The sequence below is a fragment of the Furipterus horrens genome, unplaced genomic scaffold (assembly GCF_987537825.1).
Source record: "Furipterus horrens unplaced genomic scaffold, mFurHor1.1.pri manual_scaffold_5, whole genome shotgun sequence".
Taxonomy (NCBI): domain Eukaryota; kingdom Metazoa; phylum Chordata; class Mammalia; order Chiroptera; family Furipteridae; genus Furipterus; species Furipterus horrens.
Genome location: NW_028327175.1, coordinates 62,316,901 through 62,342,781, shown reverse-complemented (window position 1 = coordinate 62,342,781; position 25,881 = coordinate 62,316,901). Strand labels below are relative to the sequence as shown.

Below are 25,881 nucleotides of genomic sequence, written 5' to 3'. Positions count from 1 at the left end.
ATCAGTCACCATAACTTTCAGCTTAAAAACCATTTGAGGTTGGGTTGGAGGAAGAAACTGCAAGATTCTCAAGCCTCTCTTCTTAAATGGTCTTACATCATGCACAGCCTTACTCAGACTCACTCCTCCTGGGCTCCAGCACTGGGGCAGCACCTTGAAGGGAACCAGACAAGGTAGAACTGAAGTGTCTGTCATCAGGGCAAGAGCTGGGGGACAGCTTCCTCCCAGACAGAACTACAGACAGCAGCCATTGTTCCTTTTCTGAGCCCTCCCCACATGGAGCCACAGTGTGCAGCACCATATCTGAATCTCCATCAGCTTGGCTCACATGGTAAGCCTAGCCCTCACAATTACCTAAGGGTCTGCCCCATCCAATCTGTGGGCCCACCCAAGCTGTTAACAGTAGCTTTTCTATGTGAAGGGCTTGGTTAGGCATAGGCTTCACACCTTCTTAAATCTGCTCACAAGCAACAACCGAGCCCAGCCCCCTTACTTCGAGCTGAGTGACCCCAGGCCTAGCACTAGCATAAGCCATCTGCATATCACTTTATAGCTTACCCAAGAGGCCACAGACAGAACACAGGTGGAAGATGACATTGGCCTGCACCACCCTGGAAACCCTAGAGCCTGCACATCCAGCAGACAGTTACAGACCATATAAGAGCATCCCCCAACCATTTCCACAAGCCATGGAAAGAGGAGATGGTTACTGACCAAGGGTCACAGCCAGTCCTAACAGCTGTCTGGACTGGGTAAATCCCTCCCATTGACCTGCTGACAGCAATCAAGACTTATCTATAAGAGAAGGGAGTACTCAGCCCACAGGAAGGGTGCACATCAAGTACCCAGGTTGGGAGATAGGGGAGGCTGTGCCACTGAACCCTACAGGACACCAACTACATTAGGTCATGCTACCAAGACCTGGAATCAAAGCAGCCCTACCTAATACATGGAAGTAAACACTGGGAGGCTGTCAAAATGCAGAGACAAAGAAATAAGGCCCAAATGAAAGAACAGAACAAACCTCCAGAAAAAGAACTAAAAATTAAGATAAGCAATCTATCAGATGCAGAGTTCAAAACACTGATTATAAGGATGCTCAAGGAACTCAGTGGGTACTAAAACAGCATAAAAAAGATCCAGGCAGAAATGAAGGATATACTAACTGAAACATGGAACAATTTACAGGGAATCAACAGTGGAGTAGATGAAGCCAAGAATCAAATCAATGATTTGGAACAATGATTTGGAACATAAGGAAAAGACATCCAATCAGTAAGCAAGAAGAAAAAAGAATCCAAAATATCAAGGATAGTGTAAGGAGCCTCTGGGGCAATTTCAAACGTTGCATCATTCACATCATAGGGGTGCCAGAAGGAAAAGAGGAAGAGCAAGAAATTGAAAACCTATTTGAAAAAGTAATATAAGAAAATTTCTCTAATTTTGGTAAGGAAATAAATATATAAGTCCCTGAAGCACAGAGAGTCCCTAACAAGATGGATATAAAGAGGACCACACCAAGATACATCATAATTAAAATGCCAAAGGTCAAAGGTAAAGAGAGAATCTTAAAATCTGCAAGAGAAGGCAGACAATTACCCACAAAGGAGTTCCCATAAGACTGTCAGCTGATTTCTCAAAAGAAACTTGCAGCCTAGAAGGGATTGGCAAGAAGTATTCAAAGTGATGAAAAGCAAGGACCCACAACCAAGATTACTCTATGCAGCAAAACTACCGTTTAGAATTGAGGGACAGAAAAAGAGCTTCCCAGACAAGAAAAAATTAAAGGAATTCATCATCACCAAACCATCATTATATGAAATGTTAAAGGGACTTATTTAAGGAAAAGAAGATCAAAACTATAAACATTAAAATGACAGTAAACTCACAACTATCAACAATTGAGTTTAAAAAACTAAGTAAATAAGCAGAACAGAAACAGAATCATAGATATGGAGAACATTGGGATGGTAGCCAGTAGGGAGAGAGTCTAGGGGAGTGGGGATGAAGAGATTAAGAAATAGAAATTGAGGACCCGCGCCAGACCCCTGAGCAGCGGGCGCTGCCTTGGACCCCGACCAGGATCGCGGCCCAGGTGACACTGGAGGACCCGCTGTCCAACGTGGACCTCCTGGAAAAGCTGCCTCTGCCCAACCAGCAGCCCTGCATCGAATCGCTCCCATCCTCACTGCTGTATCAGCCGAATTTCAACACTAACTTTGAAGACAGAAATACGTTCATCACCGGCATTGCGAGATACATTGAACAAGCGACCGTCCGTTCTAGCAGAATGAGATGCTGGAGGAGGGCCAAGAGTACGCTGTCATGCTGTACACCTGGAGGAGCTGCTCTCGGGCCATCCCGCAGGTGAAATGTAATGAGCAGCCTAATAGAGTGGAAATTTATGAGAAAACTGGAGGTCCTGGAGCCCAGTGTCACAAAACTGATGAATTTCATGTACTTCCAGAGAAACGCCATTGAGCGTTTCTGTGGGGAGGTGAGGCGCCTGCGCCACACAGAGATGAGGAAGGACTTTGTGTCCAAAGCCTATCTGATCATGCTGGGCAAGTTCATCAACATGTTCGCGGTGTTGGACGAGCTGAAGAACATGAAATGCAGTGTGAAGAACGACCACTCGGCCTACAAGAGGGCTGCTCAGTTCTTGCAGAAAATGGCAGACCCGCAGTCCATCCAGGAGTCTCAGAATCTGTCCATGTTCCTGGCCAACCACAACAAGATCACACAGTCTCTGCAGCAGCAGCTGGAGGTGATTGCTGGCTATGAGGAGCTGCTGGTGGACATCGTGAACCTGTGTGTGGATTACTATGAGAACAGGATGTACCTGACGCCCAGCGAGAAACACATGCTTCTCAAGGTCATGGGGTTTGGTCTGTACCTGATGGATGGGAGTGTCAGCAACATCTATAAACTGGACGCCAAGAAAAGGATAAACTTGTCCAAAATCGACAAGTTCTTCAAGCAACTCCAGGTGGTTCCACTGTTTGGGGACTTGCAAATAGAACTGGCAAGATACATCAAGACCAGCACCCACTATGAGGAAAATAAATCTCGGTGGACATGCATGTCTTCGGGCAGCAGCCCCCAGTACAACATCTGCGAGCAGATGATCCAGATCCAGGAGGACCACATGCGCTTCATCTCTGAGCTGGCGCGCTATAGCAACAGCGAGGTTGTCACAAGTTCCGGCTGTCAGGAGGCTCAGAAGACGGATGCTGAATACCGGAAGCTCTTTGACCTGGCCCTGCAGGGCCTGCAGCTGCTGTCACAGTGGAGGCCCACGTGATGGAAGTGTATTCGTGGAAACTTGTGCACCCGACGGACAAGTACTCCAACGAGGACTGCCCCGACAATGCCGAGGAGTACGAGCGGGCCACGCGCTACAACTACACCAGTGAGAAGTTCGCCCTGGTAGAGGTGATCGCCATGATCAAGGGCTTGCAGGTGTTCATGGGCCGGATGGAGAGCGTGTTCAACCACACCATCCGCCATACCGTCTATGCCGCCCTGCAGGACTTTGCCCAGGTCACGCTCCGCCAGCCGCTGTGTCAGGACATCAAGAAAAAGAACATCATTTAGAGTCTCCTGCAGGCCATCAGGAAGACCTGTGCGACTGGGAGACAGGATATGAGCCCTTCAATGACCCAGCGCTCCGGGGCGAGAAGGATCCCAAAAGTGGCTTGGACATTAAAATGCCCCGCCGCGCCGCGGGACCCTCCAGCATGCAGCTGTACCTGGTGCGCACCATGGCGGAGTCCTTGAGCTCTGCAGAGCTGCTGAGGCAGCTCAGGTCTCTGGGCATGGAAAGGCTGTTGCATGTGGTTAACGCGTTTCTGAGGCAGTCCTACACCTTTCTGCCTCTTTTAACCTTTGGTGAAATGCTGCAGCAGCGCTGCGACCTCTCCCAGCTGTGGTTCCGTGAGTTCTTCCTGGAGCTGGTGATGGGCCACAGGATGCAGTTCCCCATTGAGATGTCCATGCCCTGGATCCTGACAGACCACATCCTGGAGACCAAGGAGGTGTCCATGATGGAATACATCCTCTGCTCGCTGGACCTGTACAACGACAGCGTGCACTACACCCTCACCAGGTTCAACAAGCAGTTCCTTTACGATGAGATCGAGGCAGAGGTGAATCTATGCTTTGACCAGTTTGTTTACAAGTTGGCAGACCAGATATTTGCATATTATAAGGTTATGGCCGGAAATTTGCTTCTTGATAAACGGTTACGATCCGAATGCAAGAATCAGGGGGCAGCAATCCATCTCCCGCCATCTAACCACTAGGAGACACTGCTCAAACAGAGACACATGCAGCTCCTGGGCAGGTCCATAGACCTGAATCGCCTGATTACTCAGCACGTCTTGGTGGCCATGTATAAGTCTCTGGAACTGGCTATCGGACAGTTTGAAAGTGAAGACCTGACGTCAGTAGTTGAGCTGGACGGCCTCTTGGAAATCAACCGCATGATGCACAAGCTGCTGAGCCGGTACCTGACGCTGGACAGCTTCAACGCCATGTTCCGCGAGGCCAACCACAACGTGGCGGCACCCTACGGGAGGATCACCCTCCACGTCTTCTGGGAGCTCAACTATGACTTCCTGCCCAACTACTGCTACAACGGCTCCACCAACCGATTTGTTCGGACAGTGTTACCATTTTCTCAAGAATTTCAGAGAAACAAACAGCCTAATGCCCAACCCCAGTATTTGCATAGATCCAAGGCACTGAACCTGGCCTACTCGAGCATTTACGACAGCTACCGGAACTTCGTGGGGCCCCCACACTTCCAGGTCATCTGCCGGCTGCTTGGCTACCAGGGCATCGCAGTGGTCATGAAGGAGTTGCTGAAGGTCGTCAAGAGCCTGCTGCAAGGCACCATGCTGCAGTACGTGAAGACGCTAATGGAGGTAATGCCCAAGATCTGCCGCCTTCTGCGGCACAAGTACGGCTCCCCGGGCATCCTGGAGTTCTTCCACCACCAGCTGAAGGACATCATGGAGTACACAGAGCTGAAGACGGTGTGCTTCCAGAACCTGCGGGAGGTGGGCAATGCCGTCCTGTTCTGCCTGCTCATCGAGCAGAGCCTGTCTCTGGAAGAAGTGTGCGACCTGCTGCACGTGGCGCCTTTTCAAAACATCTTGCCGAGGGTGCACATGAAAGAGGGAGAGAGACTTGATGCCAAAATGAAGAGACTAGAATCAAAGTACGCCCCCCTGCATCTTGTCCCTTTGATTGAAAGACTGGGGACCCCTCAGCAAATTGCCATAGCCAGAGAGGGGGACTTGCTGACCAAGGAGCATCTCTGCTGCAGCCTATCCATGTTTGAGGGCATCCTGACACGGATCCGGACCTTCCTGGACGACCCCATCTGGCGGGGGCCTCTGCCCAGCATCGGGGTCATGCACGTGGATGAGTGTGTGGAGTTCCACAGGCTCTGGAGCGCCGTGCAGTTCATGTACTGCATCCCCGTGGGGACCCACGAGTTCACGGTCGAGCAGTGCTTCGGCGACGGGCTGCACTGGGCCGGCTGCATGATCATCGTCCTGCTCGGGCATCAGCGGCACTTCGCTGTGCTGGATTTCTGCTACCAGCTGCTCAAAGTCCAGAAGCACACGGCAAAGACGAGATGATCAAAAACGTGCCTTTGAAAAAAATGGTGGAGAGAATCCGCAAGTTCCAGATTCTGAACGACGAGATCATCACCATCCTGGACAAGTACCTGAAGTCGGGCGACGGGGAGAGCACACCCGTGGAGCACGTGCGTTGCTTCCAGCCGCCCATCCACCAGTCCCTGGCCAAAGGCTGAGGCCACGCGTGTAGCCTGCTTTTGAAGAGTCCCAGTCCCAGCTGCACTCAGTAACTATAGGGCATGTTTTCCTTTCCATCAACTATTGAGAGTTTTAGGGACTATTTGTCATTATCTCTGTACCTGTTAAAGGGGGTGCTTTTCGACCTGAAAGCTTAATTTTATAAAATCCACTTATTTTTCTAGACTAAAATTGTATATGCTTTTGGTAATTAGGAAGCCTGCAACTTTTGGCTGCTGAATGTCGCCATCATGTTCTTACGAAGTTATTTTCCATTTTTCTATGGAATGTCAAAGTACTGCTGAGTTTGTCCATTTATCCGTTAGCAACGGATTGGTGGTATTTAGGGATTTATGAACTTAGGCGAGAAACTGAATAACAGCTAATTGTAATAAAATCCATTCCCAATTAGAATGAATGATTATTTAGCTTTTGTTTAGGGATTTTTTAACGGTCTTTTATGAATTCTGTCATTGTTCCCTTCCCTTTTTTGTCAGGTGTTTCAGAAATTAGTGACCTTGATATTCCTGTTTCTACTAACTCCAGTTGTAACAAAATCTACTTTGTGAGGGATGATTGAAAGCTTACAGAAATAAAACTAATAAAACCTAAAAAAAAAAAAAAAGTAGAAATTGGTAGTTACAGAAGAGGCAGGGGGATATAAGAGTAAGTATAGGAAAGGGAGTTGCTAAGGAACTTATATGCATGATCCATGGACATGAACAAAGGAGGGGGGATTGCCAGAGGGATTGGGGTGTTCTGGGTAGAAGGGGCAAAGGGGGAAAAATTGGGACAACTCTAATAGTGTAATCAATAAAAAAATCAAAACATAATAATAATAGTAAGATCCCTCAACATTGAAAAGGAACCACCCATAGAGGTGGGAGAAAACTGAGTTGTGGTGTCAGTGGTTAACAGATTTGAATGTATAGAAATCAAGTAACATAATAAATCAAGATATATTATTTCACTAACAACAGTGCCCCTGGTACCTTAGTGACAACAATTTCAGTGCAGTAGTTAATAGAGGCAGATGTCAAACAACAGTCCAACAAGTCTTCATATCTGCCACTTTGCCCCTACCTCAATTAAAGGCATAACTTCTAACCACTTGCTCAACAGGACCTTCATAATCATTCTTACAATGTTTCTTTATCAGGTGTTTCTTTTCTTTTTTCCTTTAGACAGGCAGGTATTCTTAATCTGAAGACACTGAATCCCTTTAGAATAAGGAGAATAGTGTGTTTGTACAACATATGTTCTTTTTTCTTTAAGATAGATGGCGCTGATAGCCATGATCAAAAGGTACCATGACTTTGTAGATCTGCAGTTTCAGAATTTATAAAACACCTTCCCCTTGGCCACCTTACTTTCAAGATTTTTTCCTTGATACAGTACCTATCTAATAGGCCATTCCTAGTATTCTAAATTTTCTGGATATCTTTAGCCCTGAATTCTTTCTTACACAAGCCTTCCAAATTCAAATTAAATATTGCATTATGTGTTAATAAATGCCTTTCTTGTTCTTACACTTTTATCTATCCTTTGCACTTTAGATTCCTGTCATAAATAGCAATTTCTCCTTTATCTAGAAGTTTTTCTACCTGTGGTCTAAGAAATCTTGAGGTGTTAATATATCTTCCCTTAATCCAAAACACTATCTTGCTCTTGAATTAGCATCTAACATTTTTATCATTTCATTTTTATATATGTATACTATACATCTTTGTTTATTATACTAAAACTATGGCATGGGAATTTACTTTTCAGAATAGCCATTTTTGTGGTTTTCTTCTAGAAGTAGTCCTGCTTACTAAACAGTATGTATCAGTTTCCTTGGCAGAATATATTCATGATAAATTCTTTTTTTAGGGTACAGAATTGTAATATCCATGTACAGTGTTTGTAAAATGAAAACTACAATGCCGTTCCAACAAAATCCTAGTGGGAGGTGGGCGTGTTACTTGACAAAATGATTCTAAACTGAAAGAATAAAACTTGGGGAAATAAGGACATATACAGACAACAGTATGGTGATTGCCAGAGGGAAGGGAATGGGTAGAGATAGAAGAGGGTAAAGGGGGATAAGTGGTGGTGGAAATGGTGTGCAGATGATGTGTTATAGAGTTGGATACTGGAAACCTGTATGATTTTATTAGCCAATGTCACCTCAATAAATTCAATTTAAAAAAGGCTCTTCCTCTAAATAAGGTTACTTTCTGGGGTGCTGGGGATTAGTACTGCAACATAGGAATTTTTGTGCGGAAACAATTTAACTCATAATACCAGCCTAATTAAAACTTAAACTACATCAATAAATATTGAGTACCCTATATAACAGGTGCTAAGGTGCAATGGTGACCAAAAACCAGGCTCAAGGAGCTTAAAGTATGGGAAGCATCTACTTTAAACAAATAAATATGTGATTACAACATTCATAGATACTGTGGATTTCAGGTATTGGGGGGAGTCATTTAGATTTATATGTACAAGTCCTCCTGTTATAATATAAAAGTGTTGCCTCTGATAACATCAATTGTTCCCAAATATTCTAAACCAGAAGGACCTGCCAAGGAAGTATGGTCCTGTAGCCAGGCATAGTTTGGGAGACAGGCATTTCTAGGTTCAAATCCCGGCTCAATAACCTACTTTATCTGTTACTTTGAGTGAGTTACTTCTTTCAGCCTCAGTTTCACATCAGTAAAATCTGTCCAGCAATCCCCAAGGTGAGAGAGTTGTTAAAAAGATAAAATTAGGTGCTATGGAAAGAAACCCCTAGGACTTCCCTTTTATGCAGTAGGCACCCAGTAATTTTTCTCTTTATTATATTTCCACTGTACCTTGTCTGTGCCTCACAAATAACTCTTACATCTCTAGAAACTGATGCAACTGCTCAACAATTGATAGCCAAGACTGTTCAAATGAAAGAACAGGAAAAGTAGTCTCAGTTGGTAGAAAACTTACTATCTGACAGTGGGGAATAACTTCAGAATTATAATAATTGGAAGGCAATTATAAAGTCCTTTTCCCTAGCTTTCAAATGAAACTAGGTAAGGGAACATGTAATGAAGAATTTAAATAAAGATTTTTGAAAACCCATACAGCATTATATAATTGAAAGCAATGATCTCTGAAGTCGTTTTTAGCCTATAATAATAGTATGAGTCTCCAAGAATAAGAACAAAATGTGCACCATGGACTGAATGTGGAGGACATGAGGTTACAGATGATAGGAAGGCGGATGCAGAGCAGGGTGACACTGGTTCTTGCACTGTGATTCCCATTTAATCTTTCCTTCCTGATCTCCTGTTGTGCTCTCACTTGTCTCCCAAATGCAAATTCAATCCTGCCTTGATTCATACTATTTCTCCGCTGAATGTCCACACACTTCAGCTTTTATGTCCAAAACCTACTATATCAGTTTACTAGAGCTGCCATTCCAACGTACACAGCTTGGGTGGCTTAAAGAACAAATTTTTTGTCTCATGGTTCTGGAGATTTGCAGTTCAAGATTGAGGTATGGACAGTGAGTGTTCTTTCTGAGGCCTGTGAGGGAAGGATCTGTTCCAAGCCTTTCTCCTGGGCTTCTCTTGATTGTCTCTCTCTCTTTTTAAGATTGTATTTATTTATGTTTAGAGAGAGGGGAAGGGAAGGAGAAAGAGGGGAAGAGAACCATTAATCAGTTGCCTCTCACACGTCCCCAACTCGGGACCTGGCCCACAACGCAGGCATGTGTGCTGACCCAGATTTGAACAGGCAAGGTTATATTCCAAGGTGTACTGGGGGGTTAGGACTTCCACATATACACTGAGGGGTGTGGGGACACCATCCAATCCATTAAACCTGCCTCTCCTAATATAGGGAAAATATACTTGTGTGTTGGCATTGCAGATGGTGGGGGTGAGGTTGGAAGGCAGAAAGACTTGTTTACTTTCTGGACAAAGGAGTTATATGTAAAGGAGGGATATGATGGAAAGGAAAGGACCTTAGCCATAGAGTCAGACAGACCCCGGATCTGCATCCTGTCTCTAGGCCACTCACATAGAAAATGTCACCACTCACCCTGAGGAAGACTTCAAGAAAAATAATATTTCTTCCCTCCCCACAAATAACTCTATAGACTGAAGAATTACAGTGGCACCCTGACCAGTATAGCTCAGTTAGATGGGCATCGTCCCGCAAACTGAAAGGTCACAAGTTCAATTCCTGGTCAGGGCACATGCCTGGGTTGCTGTTTTGGTCCCCAGTTGGAGTGTGTGTAAGAGGAAACCGATTGATGTTTCTCTCTCACAATGATGTTTCTCTCCCTCTCTTGCTCCCTCCCTTCCCTTCTCTCTAAAAATAAATAAATTCTGGGGAATAATATAAATAAATAAATAAAATTTATTTTAAAAGAATTACAATGGCTACTTATTTCTATTATAGGAGTAGAACAATTGAACTCTCATTAATGAGATTGAGTGGCATTATGTTAGAAAGAAAATTTTAAATATTTTGATAAGCATATGATTCCTACTTTCCCTGGAAAGTATTGAGAAAGCCCTGTCACTTTCTGCTAAGCATTGTCAGCCACTAATTTCATCCAGCTAATGTAAAAGGACAGTCAAGTGACTTGCCTTTAATTTACTGTGATTGAGTTATATTTGTGAAAAGCAAACCTGAAACAGCTAATAGCAAGTGTTTAGACACTGATTGTTTTCATAAGTAGTTTTAAGAATATTACTAAACCTAAGTAGACACCAAGTATATCTTCTTAGTATATGAAATGTAAATCATTTTTCCATAATAATAAGTCATTAAATGCATGTAAATATTATAAATGATTACATCATTCCAGACATACCTTTATGACACCAGTCTGCTCATTAAATATGTATTGCCTTTGAGATTTAAACTAAAGAGAAGAGGTGGAAACAGACTTACAATACAAAGATTTAGTGTGTTGTTCTTTGCTCTCCTGAAGACGCAATTGCACCAACACCATAGGTAGAAAAGAGTGTTTTCTGCTTCTGTGTCATATCATTAAAGTAGTTAATCTAAAGCCATAAATTTTTGTCTTCTGGGCCGAGAAATTTTAAGTAAAATACTAACAAAAATATTATGTTTTAGATGAGAAGTAAAAGAATCTTTATCCTTTTTGTTTGAGTTTCCAGAAATGGCATACTCCATAAAAGAGTGTACCATTTTTATTTTTAAACTGAGATTTTTTGCATTAGTCAGTAAACAATTTATTTGGTGAATATTCTCTGTATACACAATGTGAACATTTAGGAAACAGAAGGTGCTTGAATTTTTGAGATTAAATATTTTCTCACAGTTGATCCAGTGATATTGCAGTTGAACTAAAACCACACATAAATGAAATACCACTTTGTACTAAAAAGCAAATATAGATTTTCTATCATTGTTTTAATGAGGACAATAATGATTTCATTTATTCAGTGGAACATCTTATAAATCTTTAGCATGTTTACCTCCATATGCATTTATTGACTCACCCATAAAACTCCACCTGTCCTAATCACAAATATGCATATGCATTTAATTATATTATCTGACTATACATATTTTTATACTTCTAATGTTCTCGGAAATATTAAATTTTGGTGTCTCACTTGTTCTTCAAAAAGTGAACATGTATATACAAATATTCATATTTTAAATAATTATGCAAATTTTGAGCAATGTAGATCAAAGGTAATACACTGGAGTGTGGCGAGCTAAAGCATAACGCCCAGCATAGCAGCTTTTGGCCATCTCCCAAGCACCCTTGCTGTGGCCTCAAGCCCACTCCACCTCTTCCTTCAGGTTCCTCATTCTCACATTCTAATAAGCGTTACACCTCTACACTTCCTCGGTGATAAATATCTACTAAGCACCTATTAAGGGCTAGACACTGAATATTTTGAATTAGACAAAGAACACATAGGTTAGATAGTGGAACAAGGTGAGAAACCAGGGATCACCTCACTAAGTGGCCAGTGTTAGAGGAATGGGCAGAAGGACAATACAGAGAAAGGAGCACAAACTCAGTGAAGAATATCTGGGAACATCCTTAAGAGCAGGGACACCTTGAACTAAGACTTGAAGAATAACTAGGATTTGTTAAATTGAGGGTGTGAGAAGAGAGAGAGGGAAGACCAAAGGTCTAGGCTGTGATCAGTTCCTGCAATTGAGAGTTAAATGTAGAGGTTAAAATACTGACAGGCATAGCGAAGAAGTTACAGAATTCTTAGTACATGAACCTAATTACATGAGTCTTTAAAAGGGCATTAAGAGAACTATTTTCTTATTATTCACTTTAAAGATTAATGTATCAATCTTTAGGAGACGTTTAAGGCACAAAATTATTCTTCATGTGGCTGGTTCTTCTATTAACTTATGACAAGAGCCTAAGTCTTAATATTAAGATTTAAGGTTCTGAAGGCCTTTCTTCCAGGAACTAAAATTATTTTGTACTGGCATAAAGCTTCCTGATTGTTTGCCTTGGCAATATTAATCTGCAAATCTAATAATATTAATGGTTAGCAGACCCACTGGCCTATTCTTCTCAAGAATCAGTTGTCTCCACCAGGCTTTTGATAAAAAGTTGGTAATAAGGTCCTTTAAGTTTATTACAGTATCAGAAGAAACACTGGGAAGGGTTTGGTAATTGAAAACACCATCAGGCACCAAAGACATCTTTAGTAGTAGCCTAGTTGACTTTGCAGAAAACAATGTCTAATTTGAAACCCCTTTGACTGTCGTGGAACACAGCCATAGTGTGTCTGCTCACAGCAGGAGAGCAGCCAGCATGATGCTGGAGATAAACAGATATCAGTGTATTCATGGACCAAAAAATTCATCTGTTTTCTTCTCGGGTGAAATAAAAATGACTAAAATAGTCCTGTACAGAGTCATTCTAAGAACAGCAACAGAAAAATAAAAAACCTCATTAGAATTGTTGAAAATTACTTAGCAAGGCCAAAGAACAGTGCAGTGCTTAATAATGCTCTTTTTTACAATTAAAACCTACACTCTTTATTAAGTTCAGTGCTGCTTCTATCCATAAATATTGAAATGCTTTAACACGTATGGTAATCCTTACAAAACTATCTAAAATGAGTCCTTAGTATCAGTGTAGAGTTTGAAGATTAAAAATTTTCCCCAGAGTATACAAATTCACCAGTGTCAGAAGCCATCAATAAATGCACGAGTCTTGACACACATGCTTTGTCTTTACTGAGTGACACTCTTTAGCATAAGTTATTTCAGCAGACAGATTTTGTTTTGAAGGCAAACCAAAAAGTCTGTTAGGATCTAGCATTGATAGATCTATTTCTTATTAATATATATCACTTCTGAAAATCCCCAAAGTACATATAATGAAACAGCTGTGAAGTGAACAATTTTGAGAAGTCTGCTGAAGGTAGCAGACTCATGTCTAATGCATTCCAGTGGGCAACTGCATTTCTAAACCCTTAGCACCAACAGAAAATAGCCAGAAGGTACACAGCCTAATAACTTAAGGTTTCTAAGAGTTTAACTATTTCTGGATTTAATAAGAATATTTAGGAAGTATAAGACAGGTAATGGTTCTGAGAACACGTGAAATATTTTTATTGGAGTTCTTTAAAACTCAACTTGAGGTGGAATACAGCTCCTACAAATCATAATGCAAGGCAAGTTTTTTTCCTGTCAGTTCTTAAGGTGGTTTGTATGGTATAGTTTATGAAAATTCATTCTGGAAAAAGCATTTATTGTCCAATGACTTCTGCTTTCTTACCCAAGAGAAACAGCTATAAACAGCTATATCTAGTTCTCACCTGTTTATGAGTGGATTGTTTATTCAGGGCACTATCCACACCAAAACCACAAACTTAGGCCAGCTTTCCCTTGTTTCCCAGTCCATTTCTATACCACTTTTTCCCAATACCAAACTCCTGTGTTCTCATCAAATGCAAACTAATTTTAATGGTGCCTAGAATAACATAATCAGGAGAATAAAGTCCTCTCTTCCCACTACCCTCCTTCCTTCGTTACTTTAAGTATTAGAAAACTAAATATGAATTACTTTGGATTACCTACCCTTTTTAGTTATTTATATCACTTACGTGGATAATCCAGAAACTTTTTTGCCTTTAAACACACATTAGCATTAAAAAATGTCACCACTATATAGTTATTTTACAGATTCAAATATTGCATACGTGGGTATCAGTCTCACTTTTTTTAAAAGTTGAAAAAAAGTAGAATACAATCTACCCTTTTCAATTACTGTCTTAGTACAGTTCTCTTCATTATAAGTTACATAAGTCCAATTCAAGCTGCTAACAAAAGAAAGTAATTTATTGATCCATGTAAATGGAAAAATCAGGAGTAGATCTGCTGATACTACTGGATACTGGAACTCAAACTCTGTCATCAAGACTCCCTCTAGATCCTTCTGTTCATTTCTTTCCTTACTGGCCTCATTCTTTCTTTCTTGTAGACAGGGCTTTCTTGGCACTGACGAAGGTGGGTGAGGGGTGGATAGCCACAAGCAGTTGCAACATCTTCTATTCAGCATTATCCCAGAGAAAAAGCTCTGGCATCCAAATGAGAATCTTCGTGAAAACTCTGATCAGCCCTGCTTTGGTACTAGAATGATTCCTGAGCTAATCACCAAAGCCATGACTGGCCAGCCTGGGCCAGCCATCTGTGTGAGGGGTCAGGGCAGGGCATGGCAGTGGGATTGATGGGCCACAAGGACTGTGTGAGTTGGAGTGTTTCCTCAAAGAAGGGTTTCGATATGTCCTCTATAGTTGTTCTTGCTTCAGTTTCCCTGGTTTCTTGGAAAACTTAGTGTATGTTATCTGATACAGAGAGAACAGAAAATACAGGATAACTAAGTACAAGAAGATCCCACATTTTAAATACTTGAACTGATCTGTCAGCAAACTGTTCATTATTTGAGTTCATGACTGAAATACATCTAAATGTTCACGTGGTGCCCTGGGTCATTTTTGCTCTGTTCACTGATTATTGCATGAAGCCTAAGACCCACTATGTGGAGAGCCTCCTTGAAGTGGTATTCATTAAAGTCAGTACCTTCCAGTGGGACTGTGCTCACTCATTTACCCACCTATATCCTGAGATAGCTTAATAGCATCTGTACCGTAAACAGTTTTAACATTTAAGCATACACAGACTTAGTCCACTAGTCTTTATATTAGTCCTACTTTATCTATTGGTACGACCAAATTTATCTTTTCAAAAGACAGCTACTGATATTATGGGGTTATTTTTCCCATATTTAATTTCTCTCTTGGCTATACTTTTACTTGGTACTATCTTTCAACACGTAGTAGTAGATTGTAGCCCTGACCCATGTGGATCAGTTGGTTGGGCATTGTCTTGCAAAGCCAAAGGTCACCAGTTTGATTCCTGATAACAGGTCACATGCCTGGGTTGCAGGTTCAGTCTGGGTCAATGTGCATACAAGAGACAACCAATCAATGTGTCTCTCTCACATCAATGTTTCTCTCTTTCTTTCTCTCTTCTTCCCCTCTCTCTAAAAATAAATAAAATCTTTTAAAAAATAGTAGATTGTAATAATCTGATTTATAGGAATTCTTTGGGATTAGCAGTGTTCCATACTTAAAGATAAAAGTGTCCCTCAGCTCTCACAGATAAATATGTTATGCTTTCCTTTTTTAAAATTATATTGGAAAATTAAAATATAGGACCTATTTTGATATTTATAAATTATTTATATATGCAATCAAAATAATACAGGTTCTTCCTATCTTTTTTTGTGCTTTTCCCTACTTCTAGTTTTCTGTTTCTTATTTTCCTAATTATTTCATTGTATGTGATCTTCTTGTTATCTGCCATAAATCTTTGGTGGGACGAAGTGGGGACATTAGTTAACCAATATTTTAGTCAAGTAAACTGAAATCACTAATATATCAGCTGCTCTTCCTACTCTTCTATCCTCAGAGAAGATAGAAAATATTATGGTTAATGTCCCGTCAGTGTTTTATATACAATAAAATTACTTGATATCACTCAGTGACTACATTTCAGAATTGGATTGCTCTCACAAAAACAACCTATTCATTAAATATATTTATAGATAAGTCAATTTATTATAAAGTATCATATTTCATTGATTATAAGATGCAATTTTAACTACCTAAAGCTTGAATGTACCTTGCGATCAACATGATTAGAATGCATTATGTCATAACTTAGTTGGCAATGTTTTTTCTTTCTTAGTGATGGAGAAGTGATGAATCTGAAAATTAATGGCTTTTGGATTTGATGACACATAATACTCTAATTATTTCTCTTCATTTTTCCAAAGAATTTCATTTAAGTCAAATTCTGTTGATCAACATCTTTTAAGAACAAAAGGTTTGATTTAAAAATTTCCTTTTATAAATTAAAGTTTCTTTTTGTAGCATCAGTAGTCACTCCCTATTGTGTCTATTTTATATATTCAAATTTTTGTTGCTGTATTTCTTACTCAGAGCACACATTGATTAACAGCACCCTTCAGCTGTCACTTTTACACTTCTTTAACACTGGTGTCACTTAGATTATACTAATTTTTACAATGTAGAAGTAATTTTATATGTTTCATTCAAAGCAAAAACAATGTGATACTGAGAACCTGCAACTGTTTTATGTAAAACTATTTACATTAATCTCAATAATTCAGTTATGACTCTCTTGCTTTAAATCTCTTTGGTATGTTTCTGTTCTGATTTAGTGCCTTGTTTAATGATTAACATTACAGAGTAATTTACTGCAACTTCACAGATGGCATTTGAATCTTTGTAAATGGTTTTGGAATCCGCACAATTCCATATAATGTTAGGTTAACATCAATGTAAATGTTGAACTTAAAATGGTTATAAAAGATCATGATAGAAATTTCATTATCCCTTTCTAAAAACTATAAATTTTGAGGGAATTCCGTGGGCTAAGTATTTTTACTTCACTTGTATGGTTAAGGTATAACTAGCTCCTTATATTTGAAATCACCATCGTCTATATGTTAAAAATAAACATAAAAAATATATCACCTTGTTTTAAACTATTCTGAAGTTCTAGTCACAGGAGAAGTTACTGTTCTTATTTTACAGCTTCCTATATGAAATGCTTTATAGAATCCACAAACACACATTGCTTTTAGTGTCTCTCCTTTGATGTCTATAAAAGACCCTTTCAAAACTGGAGGTAAGTGCTCCTAATGTGTCCAACAGAATCTAGCTGAAGTTATTTGAAGCTATTAGAGATAACCTTTCTCTACATGTCTTTGAGGGAAAAACTGGTCCCAACAGTACCAGTTAAGCTGTAATTAGTGTAGCTAACAACTAGTATGAAAGTGCAGACTAGAGGTCATTCTTAAGAATTTAAAGGTATTAACAGGTTAAGGTTGTAGGGCAGCCTATCCCCTGGCTTAATCTGTTGTCCTCGCTGGTGAGGTTTGTTGAAGTCATCAGTGCCCTCTAACCCTGAGGTGTTGCTCTCTCATACTTTATTGGTCACATGCCAGGCTCCTCTTTCCTGTCCAGTGAGATGACTGTAGGAATGGCAAATTCATTTTAAAGTTCTGAAGACTTTCAACCTTTTAGTGTAGATACAGCATTACAGATTAATTTGCTTTAATGTTCTTGTGCTACCCGCCTCAGACTACATTGAAATTGTCATTTTGCTACATTATAGAATATGATTTGTTGAGGCCATATAACATGTGTTATAAGAGGAATACTTAAAATCGAACTATTAAATCAGATGTTGTGTAACTGATTCTTATACATACTGAATATTCCACTTTTTATGGGCTACTTCTTCAAATTTAATTGCCCACCAGTGGCTTTTGTTTATATTTACAGTCAATTCTAATGCACTTAAGGATAAGGATTTAATAGAGAAACTACACTGGTCTCCATAAGACATGGTTAACCCCTCTCTCCCAGTATCCACCTTTGGATTCTTCATCATCTCATTACGTGATGCCACCACATTCACAAGGGGGCTGCCATAGAATTTTAATCACGTTTCCCTTTCCTGTTCAAGCCATACCTGTAAAATTGTTTCTGTAGTTTCTTCCTACCTAGAAAAGTACAGTTTTTTTTTTCTTTTTCTTTTAAAGTAATAGAAAGCAAGACAGCATTATTAAGAAAGAGTCAAAGGAAACTTTTTTTCTTTCAACTTTTTATGGTACTACCTTGGTCTCAGTCTATCATTACTATCATATGTATTATAGAAATTCTTAACCATAGGTTACTCATTATCCATTAAGTAAGCTGGGCAGGTTCTACTAACTAAAAAAAGTTTTAAGGTAGGGAAAAAAAGAAAATTTAAAGTTCCAGTTATCCTAGGTCACTGGACATATGGACATCTAAATACTTGAGTACAGACTTAAATATCATAGTTCTCATTTAAGTACCACAGAAATGATTAGGGTATAGTCTTCCCTTGAGTCCTCCATGTCAGTGTCTTATATGCATATTACTGGTGGTTCATGAGCCATTTTTATTTTTGTAAATATTTGGTTATTCTAATATGTATTAGAAAAAGGTGAATAAAACATGAAACCTATTTAATGGACATTATTGCTTAGGACTAGGCAAATAGCAAAAGTTAGTTGAGCCCTGGCTGATGTGGCTCAGTGGATTGAGCGCCAGCCTGCAAACCAAAAGGTCGGTGGTTCAATTCCTAGTCAGGGCATATGCGTGAGTTGCAGGCCAGGTCCCCAGTTGGGGGCATGCGAGAGACAACTGATTGATGTTTTCTCCCTCTCTTTCTCTCTACTTTCCCCTCTCTCTAAAAATAAATAAATAAAATATTTAAAACAAGAAAGTTAGTTGATATAAGGAAAATACTGGATAGTTTGTACATATGGCAAAATGCATAAAGGTGTTATACAAATAACTGAAGTTAGAGAAACAATGCTGTGTCTAAGCATGAAATTCCTGTAATTTTTCTTTTAGCCAACAATTCACAAGATGCTCTTATCCCTTTATTTCTACATGCTGTCTTTTGGTCATCATTTAATTTATGCAAATGTATTTGTGTCCTTGACAGATACATCTTTTGTTTCCAAAACAAGCCAGCTTCTCTGAGCATCAGTCTTGTACTGGTTGATGTCTAAGACTCCTTCCAGGCAGGGTTATCTGTCCTCAGCTGACAAGTTCCTCAAGGTTGGAATCCACATATATACATATAACTTGATCTAAGTAATACTTAGAACATAGTGATAACCTCAAATCATCATTAACACTTTTTTCCTTATTGATTGATTGACATTTCCTAGTAACAAATTTAAGAATGTGTTTACATATCCATGTGCATGACCCAGACTAACAAATAATTTTAATTATTGCATCAATGATTTAAACTTTTTAAAAATAAAAAGCAGACTGGCGCTACTTAAAAGTTCACAATGACACCAGTATTTTTCATGATAGGATTTCCTGAGCAGCGACACCAAGGACAGTATTGGGAAGTCTTTTTTTTTTTTTCCTTTTCCATACTATCTTATGATTAGCTATGAAAGTAAGACATCAAAGCTGAACTGACTTCAAAGCCTGTAACACTTATGGTTTTCAGCTATTACTGTAACCAGCCGGTTCACCCTAACAGCAATTTATCTTACAGAGCTGCCTTGCCAGGTTCCACCCCTCTGCTTCCCACCTTCCCCTTCCCCAAACCTGTCAAATTAGAAACTACCCTTTAAACCAACCCCAGAGTTAAACCAGTCTAGGCAGTTAGCCTATTTGCTTAATTTTAAGATTTTACCACTAAAAAATAGACCATATTTGTTTACTTACTTTAACCCAAATTATGCCTTTTACCACAGGGTCTTAGGTTATCATTCACATTAAACATATAATGATCTTCATTATGCTTATTTCAAAAGTATAATATATACATGTAGATAAGATTGTGTATACACCTACCACTTTAATTAGGCATCACAAAATGAAAAATTAAAAGATGAATCTAATATTTTGCCCAGAATCAATGAAGTTAAAAGAAATGAAATATAAAATATGGATTGTCCCTCACAATTGCTTGAAATGCAATTTTTGGAAATACATGCTTTCTCTAGTGAAAGAAAGTTCTGTGGATATATAGATTTTTAGCTACATGGAAGTTAATATATTAAAGTTGGGTCTTATCCTGTACTCAGAATTAAGTAGGTACCTTATCCCAAGGTACTAAAATATTATGAAGAAGCCACTTTCTTGAGAACTGTAGAACTAGCATCAGCTAAGGATTTTAAATTTTTCTCTTAATGACCCAGATAAAAATTTGATATTATTTTCCTTGAATAATTGGGTACAGTTGATGCTAAGTATTCAGTATTACAGGGAAAGGGGTGAAGAGGAACAGCTCTTGAAATCTAGTAGTTAGCATCCAGATCTTAAAATTATGGTACCAAGGGAATTCACGAAAGACTTCGTGACTTAGCTGTTCTCAACCCTGAGCTATATATGATGTTCTGAAACTTTATGACAAAGTCTTTGATTCTGGACTATGGAAATTAAATAGGCTCAATGTAATGACTGCATTGTTTGAGAAGTGGAGTGGGCTGCATCATAAACTACTGAACTTTCTGTCTTTTGTAACATTCAAGTAAAGGATCAGTGACCACTTTTCAAGAATTTTATAGAAGGATTTCTTACATTTGGTAGGGATTAGACTAAAGAATCTTTAATATCTATTTCAATTCTAGGATTCTATGTTTCTAAAATTAAAGGATATGAGGAAATAGAGTTGAAGATTAAGTGATGGCAATAGCATGTGGGTATTGACTACCTTTCGGTAATCAGATGGATTTTTACCAACAACTCATATATGGATATATGGAGATATTTGAAAAGGAAAAGGCACAATGGCCTGACTAGATAAAGGTAAACCTCAAAATGATGCACATCTTCTCTAGGTTGGGAGAGAAAGGAACCTTTCCTGAATCTCCCAGGAAAACATAAGGAAAATGAAAAAATTAAACTTTTTTAAAGAGTGGGAACCCGAATGGGTTTTCAGAGTGCTGAAAATAAAAACCAAAGGATTTTATATTTATCTACATTACTTAGAGGAAGGGAACGAAACAGGTAGGAAAATGAGAAGTTAAAACTTTAGTTTATTGGAGATAGATGGTAGATGGACATTTTGAAAGGTGCAGTTTGACTTAGGGAAGATAATTAAACAATTTCTGCAAGGAGATGATATATTCACAACAGCTTGTGGGCAAGATAACCTTTGCACACATCTTTTAACAAATATTTAAGAAAGAAAGAATTAGGGGAGCAGAAGACCCAGAAGAAGTCACACTGAAATACTCATGTTGAAAAAGTGCAAGGAAGTTCCAACTGTAGAAAGAGAAGGAATATATTAATTGAAAGTGGTAGAAAAGTTTTATGTAGGAAATTTATTAATTGGTGGTTCTCCCCAATTCTGTTTGAGGAGCATACTACTTGCAGGGGAGTAAAAAGGGCACCATGTGAATGTGGAATGATGAGAGTCACTAACCAGTATATGGGCCAGTTATTGAACTTCTCTAGATCTCTCATCATTTTAATTGTTAGATAGTTAGGTAGATGATTCATTCCCATGATCCTCTTATTTGGAGGTGTATAAAAATTACAGGAAAATTTCCCATGAAGGATAAGAAAGGAGGATACCAATGATGTTGCAGAAATGAAGTAGTGCTAGAGAAAGTGAAGGTGAGCCCCTCCATCTGAGTTTAAAGGAGTGATCCATGTCTAAGGAAGATGTCCAAGACAGGAGAGGCAGCGTTGCCTTAAGAACAGAGACCAGGCATTTACACAGAAATGAATCTGTAAATTTGATTTATTGGCAATAAGGTGATAGAGAAATCTCATTACTAGATGTTTTCCAGTGAAGAGCAAGGCAGTACTTACCAAAGGGCCTTTAGAGACATGAAAAGAAGTTAGAACATATAAAATCTATAGAGATGAAAAATATGGAAAAATAATTTGAATTGCCATTTAAGCATAAACTCAGTAACATGTTTAGGCAATTTTTGCAGTAATAAACCACTCCTTGGAAATAAAATGGATAGACCCTTTTTTGTTGTTGTTAAAATAGTTATTTTCCAAAAAGGTTAACTATCTAATTTCCTGGGTGTAGAGTATATACTAGGGACATACACCTGTTGGGGCTTAAATGTAACTGTTAATTGAAGTAGCAGACTTTAAAGAGTCTATTTTAATACACAAGTAATTACTACTTGTATACCTTGGTATATATTTTTTCCAAGCTTTGGTATTCTAGGTTTCCTGAATAATCATACAAAAACTTGTCATCATTATTCTGAGCCACGCTGTATTCTCTATTTAGAAACAAGAACATAAATTATACTGAAATGATCATTGATAGCAGCATTAATATTATTCAACACTTAAAATAATTATAGTTATTTTCTAATTGGTAACTTTAGGCCTATCCTCTTTTATTTTTTTTAATGTGTTTTATTGATTATAATATTACATTTGTGCCAATTTCCCTTCCCTCTGCTCCCCTCCACCCAATGACCCCCCTCCCTCCAATTGTCCCCCCCTTTTAGATCATGTCCATTAGTTGTGCATACAGTTCTTCTCAACCTCTCTCTGTCTATTCCATTCCCTCCTACCATGATCCCTAATTCCTATATCATCTCCCTCCCTCTCCCCATTCCCCCTCCCTGTTGACCTCCCCCCAATATGTTCCCCATACCTAAAGTTCTTTTTCCACTCTCGTTGCCTGTTTAGTTTGCCTTTGTTTCAATTCCCTAGCTTCTGTTGTTTCTTGTGATGCAGTTTTCATTTTAGATTTCATTGTCTTGATCCTCCTTTTTCTAAACCAGTCCCTTTAACATCTCATATAACAGTGGTTTGGATCTAATGAACTCTTTCAGTTTTATTTTGTCCTGGAAACACTTTCTCTGTCCTTCTATTCTGAATGACAATTTCGCTGGATAGAGTATTCGTGGTTGTAGGTTTTGGATTTTCATTACTTTGAATATTTCTTGCCAATCCCTTCTTGCCTGCAGGGTCTCCCTTGAGAAGTCAGCTGATAGTCTAATTGGGACCCCTTTGTACATAATTCTTTTCTTCTCTCTTGCTGCTTTTAAGATTCTCTCTTTATCTTTAATTTTTGACATTTTGATTATAATGTGTCTTGGAGTGGTTCTCCCTGGGTCCAGTTTTTTTGGAACTCTCTGTGCTTCCTGGACCTGTAAGTCTATTTCCTTCCCCAAGTCTGGGAAGTTCTCCTTTATTATATTTTCACTCAATTTTTCAAGTTCTAGTTCATCTTCCTCGCTCTCTGGCAAACCAATGATTCTTTTTTTTTTTTTTTTTTTTTTTGTAAGTTTTTTTTTTTTATTTTGGTTTTTCAATTACAGTTATCCCCTTTTCCCCCAATTTCTCTCCCCCACCCAGCCCACCCCCTCTCCCGCAATCATATCCCTCCCCGTTGTCTATGTCCATGAGTCTTTTATACAGGCTCTTTAATTAAACCCTTCCCTTACTTATCCCCCTTCTCTCCCTCTCCCCTCCCCCCTATTGACTTCTATTCTGCTCTTTGTTCTATTTAGTTCCTTTGTTTGTGTTGTTCTTTAGTTTCCTGTATTAGGTGATATCATATGGTATTTTTCTTTCTTTGCCTGGCTTATTTCACTAAGCATAATTCTCTCTAGTTCCATCCATGTTGTTGCAAATGGTAGGAGTTCCTTCTTTCTTTCTGCTACATAGTATTCCATTGTGTAAATGTACCACAGTTTTTTGATCCACTCATCTACAGATGGGCACTTAGGTTGTTTCCAGCACTTAGCTATTGTAAACAGTGCTGCTATGAACATAGGAGTGCATAAGTTCTTTTGAATTGGTGTTTCAAGATTCTTCGGGTATAATCCTAGTAGTGGAGTTGCTGGTTCAAAAGGCAGTTCCATTTTTAATCTTTTGAGGTAATTCCATACTGTTCTCCATAGTGGCTGCACCAGTCTGCATTCCCACCAACAGTGCAGTAGGGTTCCCGTTTCTCCACATCCTCACCAGCACTTGTTGCTTGTTGATTTGTTGATGATGGCCATTCTGACTGGTGTAAGGTGGTATCTCATTGTGGTTTTTATTTGCATCTCCCTGATGGCTAATGATGTTGAGCATTTTTTCATGTGTCTATGGACCTTCTGTATGTCCTCTTCGGAGAAGTGTTTGTTCAGGTCCCTTGCCCATTTTTTAATTGGGTTGTTTGTTTTCTTGATGTTGAGTCGTATCAGCTCTTTATATATTTTGGAAATCAGTCCCCTGTCTGTGATGTCATTGGCAAATATGTTTTCCCATATGGTTGGTTTCCTTTTCATTTTGCTAATGTTTTCTTTTGCTGAGCAGAAACTCTTCAGTTTGATGTAATCCCATTTATTTATTTTTTCCTTTATTTCTCTTGCTTTAGGAAATGTATCCGTGAAGAGATTGTTACGTGAGATATCTGATATTTTCTTGCCTATGTTTTCCTCTAGGACTTTTATGGTGTCACGGCTTACATTTAAGTCTTTGATCCATCTTGAGTTTATTCTCGTGTGTGGTGTAAGTTGGTGGTCTAGTTTCATTTTTTTGCAGGTCCCTATCCAGTTCTCCCAGCACCATTTGTTAAAGAGGCTCTTCTCACTCCATTTTATGTTCCTTCCTCCTTTATCAAAGATTAGTTGACCATAGAGGCCTGGGTTTATTTCTGGACTCTCTATTCTGTTCCACTGATCTATATGTCTGTTCTTATGCCAGTACCATACTGTTTTGATTACAGTGGCTTTGTAGTATTGTTTGATATCTGGTGTTGTGATTCCTCCTGCTGTGTTCTTCTGTCTCAAGATTGCTTTTGCTATTCGGGGTCTTTTTTGGTTCCATATGAATTTATGGAGTATTTGTTCTAGGTCTGTGAAATATGTCATTGGTATTTTAATAGGGATTGCATTGAATTTGTAAATTGCTTTGGGTAGTATGGCCATTTTGATGATGTTGATTCTTCCCATCCAAGAACATGGTATTTGCTTCCATTTATTTGTTTCTTCCTTAATTTCTTTCTTCAATGTTATATAATTTTCAGAGTACAGGTCTTTTATCTCTTTGGTTAAGTTTACTCCTAGGTACTTTATTTTTCTTGTTGCTATAGTAAATGGTATTTTATTTTTTGTCTCTGTCTCTGCTATTTTATTGTTGGTGTACAGAAATGCCTTGGATTTCTGTATATTTATTTTGTACCCTGCGATTTTGCCAAATTCACTTATTATATTAAGTAGTCTTTTAGTGGAGTTTATAGGATTTTCTAGGTATACTATCATATCATCTGCATATAATGAAAGTTTCACTTCCTCTTTCCCAATTTGGATTCCTTTTATTTCTTTTTCTTGTCTGATTGCTGTGGCTAGGACTTCCAACACTATGTTGAAAAGGAGTGGAGAGAGTGGACAACCTTGTCTCGTTCCTGAGTTCAGGGGGAATGCTTTCAGTTTTTGTCCATTGAGTATGATGTTGGCCTCAGGCTTCTCATATATAGCCTTAATTATGTTAAGATATGCTCCCTTTATTCCCATTTTGCTGAGTGTTTTCATCATAAATGGGTGTTGAACTTTATCAAATGCTTTTTCTGCATCTATTGATATGATCATGTGATTTTTGTCTTTCATTCTGTTTAGGTGGTGTATTATATTTATTGATTTGCGAATATTAAACCATCCTTGCATCCCTGGAATGAAGCCCACTTGATCATGATGTATGATCTTTTTGATGTGTTGCTGGATCCTGTTTGCCAATATTTTATTGAGGATTTTAGCATCGATGTTCATCAGTGATATTGGCCTGTAGTTTTCTTTCTTTGTTGTGTCTTGACCTGGTTTGGGGATTAGGATAATACTGGCTTCATAGAAAGAGTTTGGGATTTTCCCTTCTTCTTGGATTTTTTGGAACAGTTTGAGGAGGATAGGAGTTAGTTCTTCCCTGAATGTTTTGTAGAATTCGCCTGTGAAGCCATCCGGTCCAGGGCTTTTGTGTGCCGGGAGATTTTGGATTACTGTTTC

At 39.0% G+C, this 25,881-nt stretch overlaps 1 protein-coding gene and 1 pseudogene across 8 annotated transcripts in view; both read left to right on the top strand.

The window, feature by feature from the left end:
• The window catches only part of ARB2A (ARB2 cotranscriptional regulator A), a 460,460-nt gene that overhangs the window by 321,762 nt on the left and 112,817 nt on the right, over positions 1-25,881 (top strand). Inside the window, exon 12 of one of the 8 annotated variants that reach the window (XM_090276493.1) lies at positions 16,068-16,135. The exons of the other annotated variants lie outside the window; for them this stretch is intronic. Coding sequence (XP_090132619.1) covers positions 16,068-16,081 — 14 coding nt within the window. The 3' untranslated portion in view covers positions 16,082-16,135. Of the gene's footprint in view, positions 1-16,067; positions 16,136-25,881 lie in introns of those variants that run through there. 8 annotated transcript variants of the gene reach the window in all.
• On the top strand, positions 2,087-5,827 carry LOC150008714 (cytoplasmic FMR1-interacting protein 1 pseudogene; annotated as a pseudogene).